General features: G+C 58.4%; 1 protein-coding gene across 1 annotated transcript in view; it reads right to left on the bottom strand.

Moving 5' to 3' along the window:
• The window catches only part of TLCD2 (TLC domain containing 2), a 3,516-nt gene extending 3,311 nt beyond the window's left edge, over nt 1-205 (bottom strand). Inside the window, 1 exon segment of the mRNA XM_026055328.1 lies at nt 200-205. Coding sequence (XP_025911113.1) covers nt 200-205 — 6 coding nt within the window.
• Between the last annotated feature and the right edge of the window lie 486 nt (nt 206-691).

Below are 691 nucleotides of genomic sequence, written 5' to 3'. Positions count from 1 at the left end.
GCACCGGCACTGCCCCGAGCACTCCCGGTGCCCGAGCGATGCCCGAGGGCCCGGGGGGGGCGGCTCCGGGGAAGCTGCCGCTGCTGGGGACACTCTGTTCCGCATCGCGAGTTGCTTAAACCTGCATGGGATGCTGCCCTGCATCAGCACGCCTCCGTCGCCCCTTCCTTCATCCCTGGCAGATGCTCCTTTCCCTCACCTTCATCCTAACGAAGGTAGCTAATTGCAAGGTGAGAGTGTTTTGCCATTAATTACCCCGTTAAGCGCTTTAGTTTTACTTCCTTACCCACTCAGTCACATAAACACTAAAACCCAGGGGCGTGACTATGTGACATCCCGGGATTTGCTTTCCCTCCTGGCACATCATCGCCATGCAAAGCTGTACCTGCAGAAAGAACTCACACACAGGAAGAGGGAGAAATAGGTGTTAGTTGGGTTTATGTCATTCTTCCCTTGGCACTTGCACATCAGACACGAAGACTAGGCTAAAAACCAGCTGCAAGCACCACTGCGGAGCTGCACCCTGCATGCTCCCACCTGGAGCCGGGGACGTGTTCCTTGTCCCGCTGATGYCCCTCCTCCACATCGGCAGTGACAGGCTGAAGACCCTTCCTGTGCGGAGCGGCAGCGGTCCTTCGCCCCAAAGCATCCCCAGGGTGGCTCGCACACCGTCAGGGCTGCATGGTGCCGG

This window comes from Apteryx rowi, unplaced genomic scaffold, assembly GCF_003343035.1.
Source record: "Apteryx rowi isolate R43461 unplaced genomic scaffold, aptRow1 scaffold_99, whole genome shotgun sequence".
NCBI classification, from domain to species: Eukaryota; Metazoa; Chordata; class Aves; order Apterygiformes; family Apterygidae; genus Apteryx; species Apteryx rowi.
Note: the sequence above shows the minus strand (reverse complement) of the source record. Positions and strands in the feature narration are given on the sequence as shown.